General features: G+C 45.2%; 1 protein-coding gene across 2 annotated transcripts in view; it reads right to left on the bottom strand.

The window, feature by feature from the left end:
• Positions 1-21,172, bottom strand: part of LOC118078679 (UDP-N-acetylglucosamine--peptide N-acetylglucosaminyltransferase 110 kDa subunit) — a 67,843-nt gene that overhangs the window by 21,645 nt on the left and 25,026 nt on the right. For both annotated transcript variants that reach the window (XM_060270358.1, XM_060270359.1), the window contains exons 9-17: positions 19,773-19,873; positions 18,486-18,639; positions 17,824-17,925; positions 11,929-12,108; positions 10,622-10,780; positions 8,075-8,164; positions 4,688-4,813; positions 1,280-1,450; positions 1,065-1,181 (exon numbers count right to left, since the gene is read on the bottom strand). In XM_060270358.1, the coding sequence (XP_060126341.1) occupies positions 1,065-1,181; positions 1,280-1,450; positions 4,688-4,813; positions 8,075-8,164; positions 10,622-10,780; positions 11,929-12,108; positions 17,824-17,925; positions 18,486-18,639; positions 19,773-19,873 (1,200 nt within the window). The remainder of the gene's footprint in view (positions 1-1,064; positions 1,182-1,279; positions 1,451-4,687; positions 4,814-8,074; positions 8,165-10,621; positions 10,781-11,928; positions 12,109-17,823; positions 17,926-18,485; positions 18,640-19,772; positions 19,874-21,172) is intronic.

Below are 21,172 nucleotides of genomic sequence, written 5' to 3'. Positions count from 1 at the left end.
CAGAGCAAGTTTGCAGACGGCACCAAATTGGGAGGGGTGGCTAATACCCCAGAGGACAGGATCACACTTCAAAATGACCTTCACAGATTAGAGAACTGGGCCAAAGCAAACAAGATGAATTTTAACAAGGAGAAATGTAAAGTACTACACTTGGGCAAAAAAAAGGCACAAATACAGGATGGGAGACACCTGGCTTGAGAGCAGTACATGTGAAAAGGATCTAGGAGTCCTGGTAGACCACAGACTTCACATGAGTCAGCAGTGTGATGCAGCAGCTCAAAAAGCCAATGCAATTCTGGGCTGCATCAGTAGGAGTATAGCATCTAGATCAAGGGAAGTAATAGGTCAGACCTCACCTGAGACGGGAGGGGATGTCAGTTTTTTTAAAAAAAAACTGCCTGCGTGTCTGCGCTGCAGTTTTAATTTCAGTTTGCCTGCCTTGCTCTCTCTGTCTTGGCCTTCAAGAGGAAATCAACAGGCAACTGTACAATACTTTTCTTTATTCTTTTCCTGTCTACTTTTCTTTGCATTTTTTCTTTTCCTTGTTTATTTTTTCTTTCTGTTTTATTGGATATTATTCTTTATGTATGGTTTTCTTTGGAGGCATTTATTTTGCAGTAAGGATTTAATAATAATAATAATAATAATAATAATAATAATAATAATAATAATAATGTTTGATTTTATACTACCCTGTTTCTCATATTTTAAGACATACCCATAAAATAAGCCATAGCAGGATTTTTAAGCATTCAAGGAATATAAGCCATACCCCGAAAATAAGACATAGTGATAGGCGCAGCAGCAATGCCGGCCGCGGCAGGAGGAGGAGGAGGAAAAAAATAAGACATCCCTTGAAAATAAGCCATAGTGTGTTTTTTTGAGGAAAAAATAAATATAAGACGTGTCTTATAATATGAGAAACACGGTAATGTGATCTATTTGATGCTAGCCGCCCCGAGCCCGGTTTCAGCTGGAAAGGGTGGGATACAAATAAAAGTTGTTGTTGTCATTGTCGTTAATCATTAATAGGAGCTAGACTCCAAAGCCCGGATTTCCCTGACCTTCACTATTTTCACGTCAGGCAGGCTGTCGAGGAATGCCTTCAGGTCGATGCCGTTCAAAACAATCCGGTTGTCATAGATGTGCCCGTTCGATTTGAAGTCGATGACGGCTTTTTTCTGAAAGAAAGACATGTCATGAGTCTGAAAAACCGCGGCAATTTGGGGGGGGGGGGAGACTGTGACACGAACCAGGCCGTTGCCCTCTTCCCAAATACCTTCAAGTGCGGGAACATATTGGCGTGATCGCCAATAAAGAAGGTGTGGGGCATGTAAGCCAGTTTTTCCGAATATTGCTCCGCCACTTCCACCGGGGACGTTTCCTGGTCAGTGATAATGTAATCCATGAATAAGGCCCCGCTGGTTCCCGGGTAACCCAGCCACATTGCCTGGAAGGCAAAGAAATGAGGGTTGTTAAGAATCATCATAAAAATAATCATTTATTTCTACCCCGCCCATCTGGCTGGGTTTCCCGAGCCACTTTCGGTGACTTCCAACAGAATAAGAATGCTGTAAATAAAGAAAACTGTTCCTTTTCCATTATGGGGTACCCCAAGAGCCCGTACGGAGTCCTTTTGTAGGTTCTCTATCGGTAGGAGAAAATAACAAAGAGACCAAACAGAGAATATTGAGAAGCAGAGCTGCTAGTAAGCCTGATGTTTATTAAAGCTGTTGCAACAGGGTGCTCCCTCCCCCCACACAGGAGGCAGGAAGAGGACCCAGGACAAATAGACTTTTTAAGTCTATATCCAAGTCTATGTCCAAGGCCACCCCATACCCCATACCTACATCACAGAAAAGGCGGTCTACAACAGAAATCTGAGTGCGTTGTTTATCTCCTGTCTGATTTCTCAGGAGACAGATGAGGTGATCGGGCACTCCCATTTCATTAAGAGCTTGCCATAGTTTTCTGTGGTCGACATACTCAAAGGCTTTTGCATAGTCAATGAAGCAGAAGTAGATGTCTTTCTGGAACTCTCTAGCTTTCTCCATAACCCCAGCACATGTTTGCAATTTGGTCTCTGGTTCCTCTGCCCCTTCGAAATCCAGCTTCCACTTCTGGGAGTTCTCGGTCCACATACTGCCTAAGCCTGCCTTGTAGAATTCTAAGCATAACCTTGCTAGTGTGTGAAATGAGCGCAATTGTGCGGGAGTTGGAGCATTCTTTGGCACTGCCCTCTCATATACACACACACACACACACACACACATATACACATATATACACACACACACCGTGTTTCCCCTTTTTTAAGACACCGTCTTATAACTTTTTTTCCTCAAAAAAACACAGGGTGGCTTATTTTTGGTGGGATATCTTATTTTTTTATTATGGTTTTTATTACCTTACGGTCTCCTTGGCCGGGCCGGGCCGCTGGCTCAGAGCGCTGCTGGGCGCTGCACACGGCGCTGCTGGGCTCTGTCCTACCTGACAAGGCTGTTGTATGTATTAGAACAATACAATGTATGCAAAAATGTAGTTTGTTAAGGGTTGGCTGGGAACTGTAAATTTATGAGGAGTAAACTACTGTATAATGCCCAGAATTCTTTGAGGGAAAGCAAGTTCTTTGAATGTGCATGAGATCTGAGTTAATGCTGCAGTCTACTTTTGCAGTGGGAAGACTTTCCTAGGAAATAAAGGTCAGACAGAAATCTGTCTATTTTCTGCTGATGTAGCTTTTCTCTCATTTATCTCTATCACCTACCGGTAAAGCAGAGGATATGCTGTTGACAGGATGGGCGTATGGGGAAAAAAAGAGAGTGAAGAAGAAGAAGAAAGGGGCAAGGGCGCTGCTGGGTGCTCCGAGCTGCTGAGCATTCGGTGCGCTCCAGCAGCTGGTTCAGGGTGGCGGGCCGCTCCGCCTGGCGCTTCGCCTGGCGCTTCTGCGCGCTCGGCGATGCAGCAGCGGCGGTTCTGGGCGGCAGGGAGGAAGGCTCATCGGCCGGGCTCAGCAGAGGCCCGGCCGCTGGTTCAAGGGCTCCGCTTGGCGCTGCCGTGCGCTCCGAGTACTCAGCGCTGCCGCAGCTGCCGGTTCCGGGCGGCGGGATGGAAGGCTCCTCGGCCAGGCTCGGCAGAGGTCTGGCCACAGGCTCAGGGGCTCCGCTCGGGGCTGCCGCGCGCTCGGCACTGCAGCAGCCGCCAGTTCCAGGCGGCGGGGTGGAAGGCTCCTCGGCCGGGCTCAGCAGAGGCCCGGCCGCTGGTTCGGGGGCTCCGGTCAGCGCTGCCGCATGCTCCGAGCGCTTGGCGATGCCGCGTGCTTGGCGCTGCAGCTGCTGGTTCCGGGTAGCGGGGTGGAAGGCTCCTCGGCCGGGCTCGGCAGAGGCCCGGTCGCTGTTTCAGGGACTCTGCTTGACGCTGCCGCGCGTTCTGAGTGCTTGGCGATGTCGCGTGCTTGGCACTGCAGCAGCCGCCGGTTCCGGGCGGTGGGGTGTAAGGCTCCTCGGCCGGGCTCAGCAGAGGCCTGGCCGCTGTTTCAGGGACTCTGCTTGGCGCTGCCGCGCGTTCCGAGTGCTCGGCGATGTCGCGTGCTCGGCGCTGCAGCAGCAGCCGATTCCGGGCGGCGGGGTGTAAGGCTCCTCGGCCAGGCTCGGCAGTGGGCCAGCCGCTGGCTTGGGTGCTCCGCACGCTTGCTGCTGCAGCAGCCGCCAGTTCCAGGCCATGAGCTGGCAGGCACGGAGGTACGTCTTATTTTCGGGGTATGTCTTACATTTTACAAATGTTTAAAATTGCTGCCCTGGCTTACTTTATGACTACGTCTTAAAAAAGGGGAAACACGGTATATATATATATATATATATATATATATATATATATATATATATATATGCTCTGTCAGACCAACTCGGCTACCTACCTGAATTAACAATAGACTACTCTTAATTCAACAAAATAGAAAGGGTCCATGTGCAAATCTTCTATGAACGGGCAAAAATTAAGCTTGGGTTAAATTTGCGCAGTCTCCTTTTTCCTAATGTAAACCAGACTTCCTATCATTATCCGATGTAAAGTTTCTTTCTAGTGTTGAAACCCAGCCAGATGGGTGAGGGGTGTGTGTGTGTGTGTGTGTGTGTGTGTGTGTGTGTGTGTGTGTGTGTAATGTACTTCATTTTTACCTTATTCTTTCTCCATTTTCCAATACGTTCTTAAAACAGTTAGAATCATAGAATCTTAGAGTTGGAAGAGACCAGTCCAACCCCCTGCCAAGCAGGAAACACCATCAAAGCATTCTTGACATCTGCCTGTCAAGCCTCTGCCTAAAGACCTCCAAAGAAGGAGACTCCACCACACTCCTTGGCAGCAAATTCCACCGTCGAACAGCTCTTACTGTCAGGAAGTTCTTCCTAATGTTGAGGTGGAATCTTCTTTCTTGTAGTTTGAATCCATTGCTCCGTGTCCAAGTCTCGGGAGCAGCAGAAAACAACCTTTCACCCTCCTCTATATGGCACCCTTTAATATATTTGAACATGGCTATCATATCACCCCTTAACCTTCTCTTCTCCAGGCTAAACATACCCAGCTCCCTAAGCTGTTATATATTTGGTTTCGGAACGGACTTCCGGAACAGATGAAGTTTGAGAACCACGGGGCCACTGTACGATGAACATTTCCCTTTGACTTCCTTTACCTGGATTGGGGCCGGCCGGAGAGCAAACAGCTCGTTGCGGGCTCCTTTGGTGTAGCCGTTCATGTTAACCAGGATATGTATGCCGTCTTGGTGAATGCGGTCGGCCGCCTTCCCGTTGCACGGGACCTAAAACACAAACATGAGAAGCACGTTTAGGGACGTTTTGAATGCTTGATGTTTTCATGTCTTTAAGCCGCCCAGAGTGGCTGGGGAAACCCAGCCAGATGGGTGGGCTTGAATAACTCAGAAGCTATGAGCTATGCCATGCAGGGCCACCCAAGATGGGCAGGTCCTAGTGGAGAGTTTAGACTAAACGTGATCCACCTGGAGAAGGAACTGGCAAGCCACTCCAGGATCCCTGCCAAGAAACTCCATGGACAAAGACAACAGGCATATAAAAGTTATGACGCTGGAAGATGAGCCCCTCAGGTTGGATGGCTTCCAACATGCTAATGAGGAAGAGCGGAGGACAAGTACAAGTAGATTCAGAGCTGATGAAGCAGCTGGGCCAAAGCCGAAAGGTCGCTCAGTTGCGGATATGCCTGGAAGCGAAAGGAAAGTCCAATGCTGTAAAGAAAAATATTGCATAGGAACCTGGAATCTAAGAACCATGGATAATGGTAAGCTGGATGTGGTCACAAATGAGATGGCAAGAATAAATATTGACATCCTGGGCACCAGTGAACTAAAATGGACGGGAATGGATGAATTCAGTTCAGATGACCATCATATCTACTACTGTGGGCAAGAATCCTGTAGAAGAAATAGAGTGGCCATCATAGTCAACAAAAGAGTGGCGAAAGCTGTATTGGGATGCAATCTCAAAAATGACAGAATGATCTCGATACGAATCCAAGGCAGACCTTTTAACATCACAGTAATCCAAGTTTATGCACCAACTACCGGTGCTGAAGAAACTGAAATCGACCAATTCTATGAAGACTTACAACACCTTCTAGAAATGACACCAAAGAAGGATGTTCTTCTCATTGCAGGGGATTGGAATGCTAAAGTAGGGAATCAAGAGATAAAAGGAACAACTGGCAAGTTTGGCCTTGGAGTTCAAAATGAAGCAGGGCAAAGGCTAATAGAGTTCTGTCAAGAGAACACGCTGGTCATCACAAACACTCTTTTCCAACAACACAAGAGACGACTCTACACATGGATATCACCAAATGGGCAGCATCGAAATCAGATTGATTATATTCTCTGCAGCCAAAGATGGAGAAGCTCTATACAGTCAGCAAAAACAAGACCTGGAGCTGACTGTGACTCAGATCATCAGCTTCTTATAGCAAACTTCCAGCTTAAACTGAAGAAAGTAGGAAAAACCACTGGGCCAGTAAGACACAATGTAAAACTAATCCCTTATGAATACACAGTGGAAGCGAGGAACGGGTTTAAGGATTTAGATTTGGTGGACAGAGTGCCTGAAGAACTATGGATGGAGGCTCGTAACATTATACAGGAGGCAGCAACGAAAACAATCCCAAGGAAAAGGAAATGCAAGAAAGCAAAATGGCTGTCCAATGAGGCCTTACACATAGCGGGGGAGAGGAGGCAGGCAAAATGTGAGGGAGATAGTGAAAGATACAGGAAATTGAATGCAGATTTCCAAAAAAATAGCAAGGAGAGACAAGACGGCCTTCTTAAACGAGCAATGGAAAGAAATAGAGGATAACAGCAGAATGGGGAAAAACCAGAGATCTGTTCAAGAAAATTGGAGATATGAAAGGAACATTTCGTACAAAGATTACCATAATAAAGGACAAAAGTGGTAAGGACCTAACAGAAGCAGAAGACATCAACAACACTGGTCCTGTGAGCTAGGAATCATGGGAGTTGTAGGCCAAAACATCTGGAGGGCCGCAGTTTGGGGGTGCCTGGCTTAGGGTTTACAGTTAGGGCAAAGGTGAGTGTTGGGGATCGGGTTAGATTGAAGGCCAGGGCAAGGGCTATTTAGGTTTAGGGCGAAGGCCAGGCATGTCCCAAGTTCATATCCAACTTCAATCCTAAAAAAAAGCTCAACAACTTTGTTCACTTCATCAAATCTGGCCCTCTTTGAATGAAGTTTGGACACCAATTAGTGATTTAAATTGATTTGGGGATCGTGTGGAGCCCAGTTCAGCTTCCTGGGACTGCTGACATGAAGAAAAGGAGCAAAGGCAAGAAAACTCTGGTAAGTGTTGAGGTGAAGAAGGAAATTATTTCCAAACATGAAAGCGGGGTCCGTATAAGTGATCTGGCAACGCAGTTTGGGATGCCCAAATCTACAATTGGTACCATCTTTAAAAAAAATAAGGATGCTATTAAGGGGGCCGGTGTTGGAAAGGGTGTTAAAAGACAATGGAAGAAATGGGAAAATAAATCCTTTTAATTTGGATAACTGGAAAACAGGAGGTTGGCGACAGCATTCCTGAAAGCATCATTTGTGAAAAAGCTTTACAGTTGCATGCTGAGCTCATCGCAACCTCCCCCCCCCCCCCCCCGGAGCAAGTGCTGAGGTTGAGAGTTTCAAGGCAAGCCCTGGGTGGTTTGAAAAATTTAAGACGAGAACTGGCATCCACAGTGTTGTGAGACGTGATGAAGCTGCCAGTGCCAACAAATTAATGATGACGAATTTGTTTTGGGATTTAAAGATTATGTCGAGTCGCAGGGCTTCGTTCCCCAGCGAGTTTTTCAACTGTGATGAGACATGCCTCTTTTGGACGAAAGTGCCAAAGAGGACTGACATCACAAAAGAGGAGCAAGCATTGCCAGGACACAAGCCCATGAAAGACAGGCTAATAACCCTTTTGTTTTGTGCAAATGCAATTGGAGATTTTAAGCCTTTGCCAGTCTACCATTCTGAGAACCCCCGGGATATTTCATAGAATCATAGAGTTGAAAGAGACCACAAGGGCCATCCAGTCCAACTGGACTGCCAAGCAGGAAACACCATCAAAGCATTCTTGACATATGCCTGTCAAGCCTCTGCTTAAAGACCTCCAAAGGAGACTCCACCACACTTCTTGGCAGCAAATTCCACTGTCAAACAGCTCTTACTGTCAGGAAGTTCTTCCTAATGTTTAGGTATCCATTGCTCCGTGTCCGCTTCTCTGGAGCAGCAGAAAACAACCTTTCACCCTCCTCTATATGGCATCCTTTAATATATTTGAACCCCTTTACCTTTACCTATATTTGCTGTTAGCTGCCCTGAGCCCGGTCTCGGCTGGGGAGAGCGAGGTATAAATAAATAAAAAAATTCTTATTCTTATTCTTATTCTTATTATTATTATATCAGATCACTAAACTCCTCGGAATGACAAATATCTTCCGGAAAAGGTTGCCCGGCCAAGAGCATATTTAGAATATATGGGGGGGGGGGGAGAGAGAGAGAGCTCTCACCTGAGATAAGTCGATAAAGTGATTTGCTTCAGCCATCACCTTGACCCGGAAGTTTGTGCCGTCATCGGGGCTGAGGGCGTAGCAGAAGACCTAGGAAAGAGAGGAATTGCTTACAACTTTCCCAAGCGTCGCAGGAAAAGGCCAGAATTTACGAAGCGCATGAACCATCACAGCTTTCCTCTATGACGAAGCAATCGCTAATATGGAATCATAGAACTGGGGAGTTTGAAAGGGCCACGGGGCTCATCTAGTCCTGCAATGCGGGAATCTTTGCCCAAGACCTTCCCTCTTGTGGCTTATCCCCACAACAGCTCCTGACTTTGGGTTTTAGTGAAGCAAACAGTCTAATCCAGGCACCCCCAACCTGCGGCCCTCCAGATGTGTTGGCCTACAACTCCCATGATCCCTAGCTCACAGGACCAGTGGTCAGGGATGATGGGAATTGTACAGGGTGGATAAAAATCAATGATTTTTTGAAAAAAAATAAAAAAAATCCGATTATTTTGATTTTATTTTATTTTTATTTAAATCGGATTTTTTAAAAAATAAAATGCTTTTTGAGGAAAATATATTACCATCTAAAGGTTATTCCATCGTGAAATAAAGATTGGTTTTTTAATTACGTAGAATAAGGTTGTATATGTTTAATTTTGGGGGTAAATAAATTCCATTCATCCATTCACAATGTCATGCTCTTCCAGAGGTTTTTGTAAGATTATTGGGCAGTTTCTCTGCCTACAACATATTATCACAGATGCTTGGTTTACTTTTGCAGTTCTCAAAGCTGAATTTGACTCAGCAGAGATCACATGCCTCTTCTTCACAGCAAAAATGTTATATATAACATGAACAGAGTTGAGAAAAAGACCTTAATCCTATTGTTCTACAAACCTATGAATACAGAAACAACCCCTTCAGTGCCAAGTTTCAAGAAGTTCAGTGAATAGAATAGAAACAATTATATATGAGTTTTTGTTAAGCCAAATTAGTTAACAAACATGGATGTTTGTTTAAGCAAATAACATATGCTGTAATGTTACTGTTTCAGTTGAATAAATCTATTTAAATTGTTATTATTAAGGTAATGATTATTTTTCTCCTTCCTAAGTACAACAGAAAAGTTGTCCAAATATGAATGATTAACCTATTAAACTGGGGGTAAAAAAACTAATCTGAAAAGTTGTTATTCTAAAAATCTTCATCTACTTGCATATTCAAGTTATACCGGCACGAATTAGTCTTTATGTAGAAAACTATGATTTAAATCAAGCTTTACTGACAAGTGATTTAAATCGTGATTTAAATCGTAATTTAATCAAATCCACCCTAGAATTGTAGTCCAAAACATCTGGAGGGCTGAAGGTTGGGGATGCCTCGTCTAATCAATATGACAACAATGACAACAACAACAACAACAACAACAACACTTTAATTTGTACCCCACCCTCCCCGGCCGAAACCGGACTCAGGGCGGATAACATCAACTATATAACACTGGTGTAAAATCAAGCAATAATGAAATTACCTCCTAAAACCAAGTCGGGATTAAATTCAAATCCAATTAAATGGCTTTCCGCAGGATTAGAGTTGGGAACAGTCAACGCTAATCAGGCCCAACTGTTTGCGCCGCTCTTATATGGGCCTGGGACATAGCTGCCAAGTACCCCGTTTTCCCCGGGAAACCCCCATTTTTACTTACCTTTTCCCGGTGGTCCCCCGTATCACTTCGTCTCCCGTTTTTCTCCGTTATTTTCTCCTGCCGGCGGCCAATTTTTTCCTTTCCGATTTGCCCTTCTATGGGCACCAAAAATGGCCGCCGGCAGCTTCAAAAGTCGCGTCTACGCATGTCCGGAAGTGCATAGACGCGACTTCCAGTGTCGGCCATTTTTGGTGCCCATAGATGGGCGGGGCGACACCGGGAGTTGCGTCGACGCAACTTCCAGTGTCGAACGGCTGCCGGTCCTGGATTCTGCAGTCCGGGACTTGGAAGGTAAGTGTTGTATAGAATGTCCAGGGAGATTGAAGGGTTCTCCTACTGATTTCTCTGTCTTGTGAGAAACCAGTAGGAGAACATTTCAATTTGCCCTTCTTTGGGCACCAAAAATGGCCGCCGCCGGCTTCAAAAATCCGGGACTTGGAAGGTAAGGCCTGGGAGAATGCTGGGAGGCCTCTTTCACACTAGTTTTTATACAAACGGAGAAGGGGAATCAGGCTGAGCCATGACCGAAGGCCCGGCGGAGCAACTCCGTCTTACGGGCCCTGCGGAAATAAGTCAAATCCCACAGGGCCCTTGATCTCTTGTGGCCGAGCGTTCCACCAGGCCTTTTCGGTCTTGGTCGAGGCCAGCCTAATCTCCCCAAGGCCTGGGACCCCTAAGATGTTATTATTTACAGACCGTAAGATCCTCTGTGGGGCATACCAAGAGAGGCAATTCCATAGGTACGAGGGTCTTAAGCCGTATTCGTTTGTGTGGCCCAACGTGGGGCTCAGACCCGTGACCCCGAGGTTCAGAGTCTCGGCGCTCTGATGCCCTCTTGTGCACCTCACCTCGAACTTGTCCGAATTGTGCATGCCTGGGATGGACTGCATGAGATGCGAAGTGGGGTGGTTCCCAAAGTCGGAGCTCACGTAGCCAACGCGGAGCCGGCCCTCGCTGCCTTTCAGGTCCTTGGGATGTTCGTAGGGCGGCTTGTGAAGCACGTTGATCTGGAAAGGGGTTTCAAGGAAGCCAAGTTACAGAAATGACATGGGGGGGGCGGAGATGAGGCCACATCTTTGAAGTTGTTCTTATGGCTCCTCTTCATCCTGGAGAGAAGTGACTAGTGGGGTGCCACGGGGCCCAGTCTTGGGCCCAGTCTTATTCAACATCTTTATCAATGACTTGGATGATGGGCTTGAAGGCATCCTGAGCAAGTGTGCAGATGACACCAAATTAGGAGGGGTGGCTAATACCCCAGAGGACAGAATCACACTTCAAAATGACCTTAATAGATTAGACAACTGGGCCAAAGCAAACAAGATGAATTTTAACAAGGAGAAATGTAAAGTACTACACTTGGGCAAAAAAAAATAAAAATGAAAGGCACAAATACAAGATGGGAGCAGCAGAAAACAACCTTTCACCCTCCTCTATATGACATCCTTTTATATATTTGAACATGGCTATCATATCACCCCTTAACCTTCTCTTCTCCAGGCTAAACATACCCAGCTCCCTAAGCCGTTCCTCATAAGGCATCGTTTCCAGGCCTTTGACCATTTTGGTTGCCCTCCTCTGGACACGTTCCAGCTTGTCAGTATCCTTCTTGAACTGTGGTGCCCAGAACTGGACACAGTACTCCAGGTGAGGTCTGACCAGAGCAGAATACAGTGGTATGATTACCTCCCTTGATCTAGACGCTACACTCCTATTGATGCAGCCCAGAATTGCATTTGCTTTTTTTAGCTGCTGCATCACACTGTTGACTCATGACAAGTTTGTGGTCTACCAAGACTCCTAGATCCTTTTCACATGTACTGCTCTCAAGTATGGGCCTTTTAAAGGTCCGTGCCTTTAGGTAGCATAAATGTGTAGGGCGGGGTGGGGGGATTTCACAAAACACGTGGGTAGGCGAGCCAGGGTTGGGACAGGGCAAAGTTCAACAGAACACGCGTATTGGGAGGAATGATTGTGTCCAAAACGAAGGGGGACTCTGAAGGTCCATTTAACAGGAAAAGGTCCATTTAACACAAAAGGCCACAGCGTAGCCGGGCCAGCTAGTTATTATATATGATTATATATCCAAAGCAAACATGAAAGCATTCAACCTCTGGCGGAACGGAACGGCGCGGACCTCTTCACGGCATAGACCTACCTTGTCCAGGCAAAGGTTCCCATGTCTCTCAGCGATAGCCTTTCGGAAGCCGTGAGAGAGCGGGTACAGCATGCTGTGGTGGGGGTGCACCGAAGGGAGCCGGTTCTTCTCCAGCTGGTCGGCCACAATACTGACAAGCTTCTTCATTCTCTCGTCGTAATCGGTCCAATCACAGACGATCTTAAAGGAGGCAAAGAAAACCCTGAATTAGGTTCTACCGTAGTAGTGATGTATGGAAGTGAGAGCTGGACCATAAAGACGCCTGCTTCTTGGGAGAAAAGCAATGACAAACCTAGACAGCATCTTAAAAAGCAGAGACATCACATTGCTGACAAAGGTCCGTATAGTTAAAGCTATGGTTTCCCCAGTAGTGATGTATGGAAGTGAGAGCTCGACCATCAAGAAGGCTGATCGCCAAAGAATTGATGCTTTTGAATTCTGGTGCTGGAGGCGACTCTTGAGAGTCCCATGGACTGCAAGATCAAACCTCTCCATTCTGAAGGAAATCAGCCCTGAGTGCTCACTGGAAGGACAGATCCTGACTCTGAGGCTCCAATACTTTGGCCACCTCATGAGAAGAGAAGACTCCCTGGAAAAGACCCTGATGTTGGGAAAGATGGAGGGCACAAGGAGAAGGGGACTCCCTGGAAAAGACCCTGATACTGGGAAAAATGGAGGGCACAAGGAGAAGGGGACTCCCTGGAAAAGACCCTGATGTTGGGAAAGATGGAGAGCACAAGGAGAAGGGGACTCCCTGGAAAAGACCCTGATGTTGGGAAAGATGGAGGGCACTAGGAGAAGGGGACTCTCTGGAAAAGACCCTGATGTTGGGAAAGATGGAGGGCAGAAGGAGAAGGGGACTCCCTGGAAAAGACCCTGATGTTTGAAAAGATGGAGGGCACTAGGAGAAGGGGACGACAGAGGACGAGACAGTTGGACAGTGTTCTTGAAGCTACCAACATGAGTCTGACCAAACTGCGGGAGGCAGCGCAAGACAGGAGTGCCTGGCGTGCTCTGGTCCATGGGGTCACAAAGAGTCGGACACGACTGAATGACTAAACAACAACAACAAGGTTCTCGATTCAGGCAGGTAGCTGTGTTGGTCTGATGCAGCCGAAAGACATTAAAAAAATGGTCCAGTAGCATCTTTGAGACCAACAAAGTTTGTTCATAAGTTCAGATTGTTCAGATGTTTTGGACCAATTTCCATCATCCCTGACTACTGGTCCTTATAGCTAGGGATCATGGGAGTTGTAGGCCAAAAGCGTGGTATAAGCTTTTGTGTGCATACACATTTCTTCAGAGACAGTGAAGAGGAAGTCCCCAGACCCTGATATATGGAGGGAGGGTGGGGCGGGGCTTTTCTCTGAAGGGTAATAGGAATCAATGGGTATGGTCAACCTGTTGGTGACTGTGACGGACTGCAATTACTCCTGTGGGAAAAAGCAAAGGGATGACCCAAAATAGCTTTAGCATATGTCATGAGACAAGAATCCCATGTCTCTATTCAGACCAGGGTCTCTCCATAGTTTTCAGTTTAGCAATAAGTTGTATTTCAGCAAGTCTATTTCTGAAATTCTTTTGCAACAAGACAGCCACTCGGAGATCCTATATTGAATGTCCCGGGAGATGGAAGAGTTTTCCTCCTGGCTTCTCTGCCTTGCGATTTCCGATGTCAGGTTGATGTCCATTTATCCTTTGGCGTAGGGTTTGGCCTGTTTGTCCAATATAGAGAGCTGACAAACAATATAGAGAGCGGACAAACAGGCCAAACCTGAAATAAAATAATTGGACTGGATGGCCCTTGTGGTCTCTTCCAACTCTAGGATTCTATGATTCTATGATTCTGTTTCATTGCACATACTAAAGCTATTTTGGGTCATCCCTTGCTTTTTCAGTCGTTCACAGTTGCCAGCAGGTTGGCCATACCTATTGAGTCCTACTACCCTTCAGAGAAAAACCCCGCCCCGCCCTCCCTCTATATATCAGGGTCTGGGAACTTCCACTTCGGTGTATCTGAAGAAGTCTGCCTGCACACGAAAGCTTATAGAATCATAGAATCATAGAGTTGGAAGAGACCACAAGGGCCATCCAGTCCAACCCCCTGCCAAGCAGGAAACACCATCAAAGCATTCCTGACATTTGCCTGTCAAGCCTCCGCTTAAAGACCTCCAAAGAAGGAGACTCACTCCACCACACTCCTTGGCAGCAAATTCCACTGCCGAACAGCTCTTACTGTCAGGAAGTTCTTCCTTTTTTTATAATAGTTTTTATTCAATTTTTCCAAATTAACAAATAAAACAAACAAAACAACATTTTTGACACAATTCATCTTAGATTCACCCATCTCAATTTGCTCTGCCGAGCTTTGACTTCCCTCCCTCCCTTCCCGCGGTTTTCTTATTTACTCCTGTTTCGCAGTTTATTGTCCTCACTTCAGTCATTTCGTAGGATTTATTTCAATCCTGCAAGTGTTTTTAAACTTCTACAGTTCTTCTCCATATAATCCACAAATTTACTCCAGTCTTTTCAGAACTTTGTCTCTCCCTGGTTTCGGATCCTGCATGTCAGTTTTGCTGATTCAGCATCAGTTTCATCTGCCACTCATCAATCGTTGGTATTTCCTGATTTTTCCATTTTTGGTCCAACAAAGTCCTGGCCGCGGTTGTCGCATACATAAACATTATTTGGTCTTCTTTCACAATCTCCCCTCCCATAATTCCTAACAAAAATGTCTCTGGTTTTTTGGGAAAGGTGTATTTAAAAATCTTTTTCAATTCATTATACAGTAATACCTCGGGTTACGAACGCAATCCGTTCCGGATCGCAGTTCGTAACCCGAATAGTTCGTAAACCAAACGCGACCCGAAGCGCCATTTTGCGCAGACCGCACATGCGCCGCTTCTGCGCACACACGCGCGGCGAAAACACTTCCGGGTTTGCGCAGTTCATAACCCGAACTGTTCGCAAACCGAGGTGTTCGTAACCCGAGGTACGACTGTATATCACTTCCCAAAATCTTTTAACTCTGTCACATGTCCACCACATATGATAAAATTCACCATCCTTTTCTTTACATTTCCAGCAAGTTTTACTACTCATTCTATACATCTTAGCCAATTTTACTGGTGTTAAATACCATCTATACATCATCTTCAAAACATTCTCTTTCAAGGCGGTACATGCTGTAAACTTCAATGTTTGATTCCACAATTTCAACCACGCATCATATTCAATATTATGCCCAAAATCTTTTGCCCATTTAATCATAGCATCTTTTGTCAGTTCATCATTTGTATACCAGTCTAACAACAGATCGTACATTTTCGACAGTAGTTTAGCTCTGCCTTCCAACAATTCTATTTGAAATTTGGACCTTTTGTCCTCAAAACCTATTTTTTTATCATCCTTAAGTACATCATTTACTTGGTGATATTGTATCCATCTCATCAACACCTCTTTAATCTCCTCATAAGGTTTCAACCTCCAACCCTTCTCTGTTTTGATCAGAATCTCTTCATATGTGGCCCTCCTCCCATATTCACTTTTTAAACCGTCAATACCTCTACTGGTGAGATCCACCATGGAGTTTTGGTTTCTTCCCTTGCCAGACGAATCTCATCAGGGTTTTTTGCCATTCTTTAAGTTGTCCTGTGCCTTTTATTATAGGTATAGTCTGAAATAGGAATAACATCTTGGGTAGCACGTTCATCTAATTGCTGCAATTCTTCCCAGGAATGACAGCTTCCTTCTAGTCCATCTTTCCATGTCTCTCTTTACCTCTTTCCATACTAGTTCATAATTATCATTGTATAAGTTGATATTCTTTGTTGTCATCCATATACCCAGGTATTGTACTTTCTTCGCCACAACGATTCCATATTTCTGTTGGATTTCTTCCCTTTCCTCAGTCGTCATATTCATCACCATTATTTTTGTTTTCTGTCTATTCAACTTAAATCCAGCCAACTGTCCAAATTTATCAATTTCCTCTATAGCTTCTGCAACACTTTCGTTGGGGTTTTCCAATGTCAAAACTAAATCATCTGCAAAAGCTTTCAATTTAAATTGTTTGGCACCAACTTTAATTCCTCTAATCAGTGAGACCTCTCTTAATCTATTCAGTAATACCTCCAGGACCATGATGAATAATAATGGCGATAATGGACATCCTTGTCTTGTACCTTTTGTGATGTCGAAATATTCTGTTAATGTGTTATTTATTATCAATTTTGCTCTTTGCTCCGAATATATCGCTTCGATTCCGTTCAGAAAAGATCCCTCTACTCCCATCATTTCCAGATACTTCTTCATAAACTGCCAAGATATATTGTCAAAAGCTTTTTCTGCATCCACAAACATTAACACCGCTGGCTTATCAATCTTGGTTTCCAGATATTCAATTACATCTATTATATGTCGAACGTTGTCTTTTATCTGTCTACCAAGAAGAAAGCCGGCTTGGTCTTTATGTATTATCTCACTCAAAAGTTCTTTTAATCTCTTGGACATTATATCTGCAAATAGTTTGTAATCATTATTCAACAGTGATATTGGCCTGTAATTTTTCACTTCCAATCCATCCAAACCTGGTTTCGGGATCAGTGTTATATATGCTTCTTTCCATGTGTTTGGGATCTTTCCACCCGTAAGAATGTTATTCATCACTTCTACTAATTGTCCATTCAATGCTTTATAATATTTTGCTGAAAGTCCATCTGGTCCAGGGGCTTTTCCTTGTTTCATTCTTTTTATTGCTTGTTGTACTTCTAATATTGTTATTCTATTATTAAGCTTTCTTCTTTCCTTTTCCGGAATCTGCTTCAAGCTATGTTTCTCAAGATAATCTTTGATTTTACCTTCATCTTCTTTTCTTTTGCAATATAGATCTCTATAGGAATTCTGAAAGGCTTTATTAATTTCTTTCGGGTCTTCCGTCATTCCTTCTTCTGTTTTAATTTTTGTAATTATATTTTGGTTTTGACATTTTCGTAATTGCCAAGCTAACAGTTTTCCTGTTTTGTTTGCTGATTCGAAATTCTTTTGTCTCATTTGCTTTATTTTCCATTCGATTTCCTGACTGATTAACATAGAGAACTGCGCCTGCAACATCTTTATATTATTCTTAGTTTGTCGGTCCTCCGGTTTCTCAATCAGGGTTCTCTCATTCTCCATGAGGCATTTCAGAATTTCTTCTTTTTTCTTTTCTTTCTTTCTTTTCAGGAAACCGTTTTGCTGTATTAAGAAGCCCCTCATTACTGCTTTACTCACATCCCACACCATTCTTCCTAATGTTTAGGTGGAATCTTCTTTCTTGAAGTTTGAATCCATTGCTCCGTGTCCGCTTCTCTGGAGCAGCAGAAAACAACCTTTCTCCCTCCTCCATATGACATCCTTTTATATACTTGAACATGGGTATCATATCACCCCTTAACCTTCTCTTCTCCAGGCTAAACATACCCAGCTCCCTAAGCCGTTCCTCATAAGGCATTGTTTCCAGGCCTTTGACCATTTTCATTGCCCTCTTCTGGACACGTTCCAGCTTGTCAGTCTCCTTCTTGAACTGTGGTGCCCAGAACTGGACACAGTACTCCAGGTGAGGTCTGACCAGAGCAGAATAGAGTGGTACTATTACTTCCCCGGATCTAGATGCTATACTCCTATTGATGCAGCCCAGAATTGCATTGGCTTTTTGAGCTGCTGTGTCACACTGCTGACTCATGTCAAGTCTGCCTACACACGAAAGCTTATACCCAGAACAAACTAAGTTAAGTCTCTAAGGTGCTACTGGACAATTCCTGAATTAGGTAATGGTTTTACCATTACCGTGGTACCTTGGAACACCGGAAACCCCGGACGCATTGGCCCTTAATATGGTGAAAAACTCCGCCTCACCTGCAAACAGTGTGCCAGGTTGCAGTAAGCGTCAGGAAAGTCCGGCTTCAGTTTCAGGGCGGTGCGATAGGAAGCAATTGCCTCTGGGATGTTTCCGGAATCCTAGAAAAAGGGAGGGATATTTCAGCAATCGCCACCTGCTTTTTGTCTCAACCATCCAAACCAAACATGAAGCAGAAACAGAAGGCGCGACAATCCACACCCGCTGGACTTGTAAAAAAAATAAGAGAGAATTTGGGGATAGCACAGGCTTCGTCTATTTTGTCCCTCCAGATGTTTTGACCGGAAGTAGCGCTGCCGCATTTTGGAACTCGGCGGAGCATGCTCAGAAGCGACTTTTGATGCTGCTGTGCCCAGTTCCAAAATGGCAGCCGCGCCAGAAGTCGCACTGCAGCCATTTTGGAACTGGGCAGAGCAGCATCAAAAGTCGCTTCTGAGCATGCTCCGTTCTGCCCAATTCCAAAATGGCCGCCGCGCCAGAATAAACCGGGGAAAAACAAAAAAATCTGTTTTTTTCACCATAAATGTATCAGCGTGCCCCTCTGCCTCCTCGCAATTTCCCCCTTTTTCTTTTTGCGACACTTCTCGGTCAGATTTCCCCGTCGTCACCCCCCCCTGCCGTTTTTTTGTTTAAAGAGATTTAGCAGAGACGCAAAGCTCACCTTATGGATGGAAGCGAGGTTGCTGTGGGCATCGGCAAATGCAGGATTTATTTGGATGGCTCTTGTGTAGCACTGCAGAGCTCCTTGGACATCTTGCATTTCCTTTAAGGTGTTCCCCATGTTGGAATAGGCGTCTGCAAATGTGGGGCTGATCCTGAAGCGGAGGGCATGAGAAAAAGCATAGTTTTGGCACAAAAACACGTTGAAAGTTACGCTGCAAATGTAAGGGTTGAGAGGGCTCTTGCTATCCTATATAGCAAGGGCAGTTCATAAAAAAAACCTCTTTTTTGAAAATGCCTATGATTATAGAATCCTAGAGTTGAAAGAGACCACAAGGGCCATCCAGTCCAACCCCCTGCCAAGCAGGAAACACCATCAAAGCTTTCTTGACATATGCCTGTCAAGCCTCCGCTTAAAGACCTCCAAAGCAAGCAGACCTTGAGGACGGCCTCAAGAAGGAGGGAGGGAGGGAGGAAGGGAGGGAGGAAGGGAAGGGGTATGAGAAAGAGACAAGGAAGGAAGGGGTGAAAGAGAGAGAGAGAGGAAGAGAGAGGGAAGGAGGGAGGGAGGGAAGAGAGAGAAGGAAGAGAGAGAAGGAAGGAAGGAGAGAGAACGAAGCAAGGAAGGGGTGAAAAAGAGAGAGAGGAAGAGAAAGGGAAGGAGGGAGGGAAGGGATGGGAGGGAGGGAGGGAGGAAGAGAAGAAAGGGAGGGAAGGAAAGAAGGGGTGAGAGAGTGAAAGAAGGGGAGAAAGAAGGAAGGAAGGACAGGTGGAAGGGGTGTGAGAGTGAGCTACTGTCCGCGGCATGGCAAAGGGGGAGGAAGGGACAGCCCCTGCGATCGCGGTGGAGGAGGAGGAGGAGGAGGGGAGGGGAAAAGCCAGATTTCGGGCTCATCCCCCCTCCCCCTTGCTGATCGTGTATACAGTATATGGAAAATGTTTGGAGTGTATGGAAATAACCATAAAAAGCTGAAAATAGAAAACTTAAAAGAAAAAAGAGAAAGTGCATTATCCACAAAAGGAGAGCTTTCCCGCAGGCATCAGACCAGTGCAGGAGCAGGAGCAGGAGCAGGAGCAGGAGCAGGAGGAGGAGGAGGAGGAGGAGGAGGAGGAGGAGGAGGAGGAGGAGGAATAATAATAATAATAATAATAATAATAATAATAATAATAATAATAATAATAATAATTTATTTGTACCCAGCCACTCTGGGCATCTTCCAGAAAAAGATTAAAATACAATAAGGAAGAGCCCTTTCAATCTATTTTTCCCTTGGCTTTGGAAACTCACCTGATGGCCTCCTTGTAGTGCATGAGGGCCTCCTGGAGCTTCCCTTGCTGTTGCAAAACGCTGGCTAAATTCGAATGCGCAGCCGCAAACTCCGGAAAGACCTGTGGGGAAGAAGCTCGCTCTTAGTTCCCCCAAGAAGGTTGCATTCTAAAGAGACAGAGGCTGTTCTTTGAGGCTCAGAGGTGGCGGGTGTGAAATAAATCCCCATTGGGAAGGACTTGTCAAAATCTATATACCCCCCCCCAATCCAAATACTGTATATTCCTGCATATAAGACTACTTTTTAACCCAGGAAAATCTTCTCAAAAGTCAGGGGTCGTCTTATAAGCCGGGTTGTATATCTTACACAGTGAACATATCCCAAACTCTATATTTTAACTGGAAAAGTTGGGGGTTGTCTTATACGCCCAGTCGTCTTATATGGTATATATATGGTATATAAAATGTATATATATGGTATATAAAAATGTAGAGAGTCCATGTTTGTTAAACCGCGGCATTCTCCCAAACCACTTGCCCGATCGCGTTCAAACTTGGCCACAACGACACATGGGTATAGGCAGGTGTTTCCACGCACACGTGCCAAGAAAACCAGGTAAAACTCCACTGGTTTGGAGCACTAAACTCAGGGGGCCGGGGAAGCTGGGAAATCCCAGAGATTCCGCAACAGCGCCCTCTAGAGATGCCTACACTGGTAACGCACCTAGAAAACATTCCCTCCCCACTGTATTTCGGCTCAACTGTACAGACTAGGCCGCTTGCAAGACAAGCCCGAATGGAGGAGGGGGCCTATCTGGGTGGGGACTGGGGGGGGGGAAGGGGGCCGATTAGGTCATGGGTCAGGACAGGGTGGCCCCAATCACAGGGATGAGCTGCGGGGTGGGGGGAAGAGGGGCCGAGAGAAGTAATGGGTCGGAACAGGGATACGCCTGTTTAAACATCTAAAGGTCTAAAACAGGGGGACTCTGAAGGTCAGGGGGGGTCTGAAGCGGGACTCCATTTAACAGACTAAGGCACAGCAATGTGTGCCAGGGCCAGCTAGTTAATAATAATAATAATAATAATAATAATAATACCCCTGTTTCTCCAAAAATAAGACGTAGCCATAAAATAAGCCATAGCGGAATTTTTAAGCATTCAAGGGATATAAGCCATACCCCAAAAATAAGCCATAGTGATAGGCAGTTTAACCTTGTAGGTTAAATTGTACCATACTTAATAATAATAAAAATAAGACATCCCCTGAAAATAAGCCACGGTGTGTGTGTTTTTAGGGAAAACAAATATAAAACGGTGTCTTATTTTCGGAGAAACACGGTAATAATAGAGGACCTATGGACTGCCTGTTTAGCATGCATAGGAGATCAGACTGTCAAATGATCCATGTTTTAAAGAGCCCC

This window comes from Zootoca vivipara, chromosome Z (assembly GCF_963506605.1).
Source record: "Zootoca vivipara chromosome Z, rZooViv1.1, whole genome shotgun sequence".
Lineage (NCBI taxonomy): Eukaryota > Metazoa > Chordata > Lepidosauria > Squamata > Lacertidae > Zootoca > Zootoca vivipara.
This window is presented reverse-complemented; position numbering and strand designations above follow the sequence as displayed.